Genomic DNA, 2,338 nt, shown 5'->3' with positions numbered 1-2,338 from the left:
CGTGGTGGTAAAGGTGGTGGTGGTGGGGATATTTTGGGAAGGTGTGTCGTGTGTATTCCCCCCCCCCCCAACTCCCACCGAAGAGGCAAGCAGGATGCGGGTGCGTCTCATGGAGGCAAAAGTTAGTGCGTTCAGCACTGCATTTTGCTTTTTCCTCTTCCTTCCTTCCCTCCTCTGCCCGGCAAGTGTTTTTCTCGCTTCGAGCAGGGATGTCCCTTCCTTTTCGCTCCAACTCCGAGGTTCATTTCCAGTAAGATCTATCGATCTTGCTGCGATCTCGTTTTGTTCTTTTCTGGTTTTGTTTTTTTGTTTTTTTGTTTTTTTTTAATATATATATTTTTTTCATTAACGAGCATTTCAACACGCAGGAGCTTTAACTCTTCCTGCCCCATGGGACAAGGTGCTTCGGGGCTGCAAAAGCTCCTTTGCAAGCAGTACTCCGGATTAGGATGGGGGGGCTTATACCGGCTCTGCGCTTGGGGATCTGCCATCACCCCCAGCAAGGTTACCAGTCTGCCTATTTCCCTTCCCCTCCAAATCTCCCTCTCTCTTGTTTGCTCTTGCAGAGCTACTCCTCAGTGAGCAACATGAACGCAGGGCTGGGCATGAACAGCATGAACACGTACATGACCATGTCGGCCATGAGCACCACAGCCAACATGACGGCTGCCACCTCCATGAATATGTCCTACGCCAACACGGGCATGAGCCCCTCACTCACTGGCATGTCCCCAGGCACAGGTGCCATGCCTGGCATGGGCTCCGCTGGTGTGGCAGGAATGGGTGCCCACCTGAGCCCCAGCATGAGCCCCATGGGGGGGCAAGCTGGCTCCATGAACGCTCTGGCTCCCTACACCAACATGAACTCTATGAGCCCCATTTATGGGCAGTCCAACCTCAACCGCTCTCGGGATCCCAAGACATACCGGCGGAGCTATACGCACGCCAAGCCACCCTACTCCTACATCTCCCTCATCACTATGGCCATCCAGCAGTCACCCAACAAAATGCTGACACTGAGTGAGATCTACCAGTGGATCATGGACCTCTTCCCCTTCTATCGTCAGAACCAGCAACGCTGGCAGAACAGCATCCGCCACTCGCTCTCCTTCAACGACTGCTTCCTCAAGGTGCCCCGCTCCCCAGACAAGCCAGGCAAAGGCTCCTTCTGGACACTGCACCCTGACTCAGGCAACATGTTTGAGAACGGTTGCTACTTGCGCCGCCAAAAGCGCTTCAAGTGTGAGAAGCAGCTGGCCGCCAAGGACGGTGGTGGGGCAAGCAGCGGGGCAGGTGGTGGGAGCAAGAAGGGGCCTGGGCAGCCACCCAGCCAGCCCCTGGGGGAAGGCAGCTCCTCAGGTGGCTCTGAGGGCTCAGCTGGTGCAGAGTCCCCCGCCAGCAGCTCACCATGCCAGGACCACAAGCGTACCCTGGCTGACCTGAAGGGCACTACGGGGCTGAGCCCTGGCGAGCCGGCAGCCTCACCAGGGCAGCACCTCTTGGCACCCCAACACACTGGCCTGCCTCACGATGCCCATCTCAAGCCTGAGCACCACTATGCCTTCAACCACCCCTTCTCCATTAACAACCTGATGTCCTCCTCTGAGCAGCAGCATCACCACCCTCACCACCACCACCATCACCACCACAAAATGGACCTCAAGGCGTATGAGCAGGTGATGCACTACTCAGGCTATGCCTCACCTATGCCCGGCAGCCTGGCCATGGGCCCCGTAACGAACAAAAATGGCTTAGAGTCCTCCCCTTTAGCCGGAGAGACTTCGTATTACCAAGGTGTGTATTCTCGGCCCATCATGAACTCCTCCTAAAGGGGCAAGGGAAAAACTTCCTCTCCTAAGGGGAAAAAAAAAACATCCCACCCCAAACCCTGCACAGTCCCCTAGCAGAGGGATGGACTATGAATGCTGTTGAGCACGGTACATAGACATATATATCTATCTTTTTGTTGTTGTTGTTGGCTCTGGATGTTTGCATCTGTTTGGGAAACAACTGATGTGTGTTTTGCAAGCATCTTGATCCACATCAAGGGAAGGCGTGTTGGTCCCGACCAGCCAAAAGCCACCCATTTCTGGGGGGACAATGATTCCCATGGTTTACTTTATAGGGTGGTTTGTTTTGGTGGGAAGGGATGGGTTAGGAGTGAGGGGACGGGAAGAGGCTTTTTTTGGGGGGGGAGGTTATATTTTTTCGTTGTTGTTGTTGCAGGGAGGTATAAATATATCTATTTTTTTTTTGTGTGAAAGTGATGAGAAAACAAACAAACAAAACGAAACCCTACTTCAGTGTGAAACCATGCTAGTTTTGAATCAGAGGACCA

General features: G+C 53.6%; 1 protein-coding gene across 1 annotated transcript in view; it reads left to right on the top strand.

Annotated features, from left to right (window-relative positions):
* Nucleotides 1–1,829, top strand: part of FOXA2 (forkhead box A2) — a 2,212-nt gene extending 383 nt beyond the window's left edge. The window contains exon 2 of the mRNA XM_085311239.1: nt 567–1,829. Within this exon, the coding sequence (XP_085167365.1) occupies nt 567–1,829 (1,263 nt within the window). The remainder of the gene's footprint in view (nt 1–566) is intronic.
* Nucleotides 1,830–2,338: the final 509 nt, after the last annotated feature.

This window comes from Rhea americana, unplaced genomic scaffold (genome assembly GCF_003343005.1).
Source record: "Rhea americana isolate MKP2758 unplaced genomic scaffold, rheAme1 scaffold_336, whole genome shotgun sequence".
Taxonomy (NCBI): domain Eukaryota; kingdom Metazoa; phylum Chordata; class Aves; order Rheiformes; family Rheidae; genus Rhea; species Rhea americana.
Note: the sequence above shows the minus strand (reverse complement) of the source record. Positions and strands in the feature narration are given on the sequence as shown.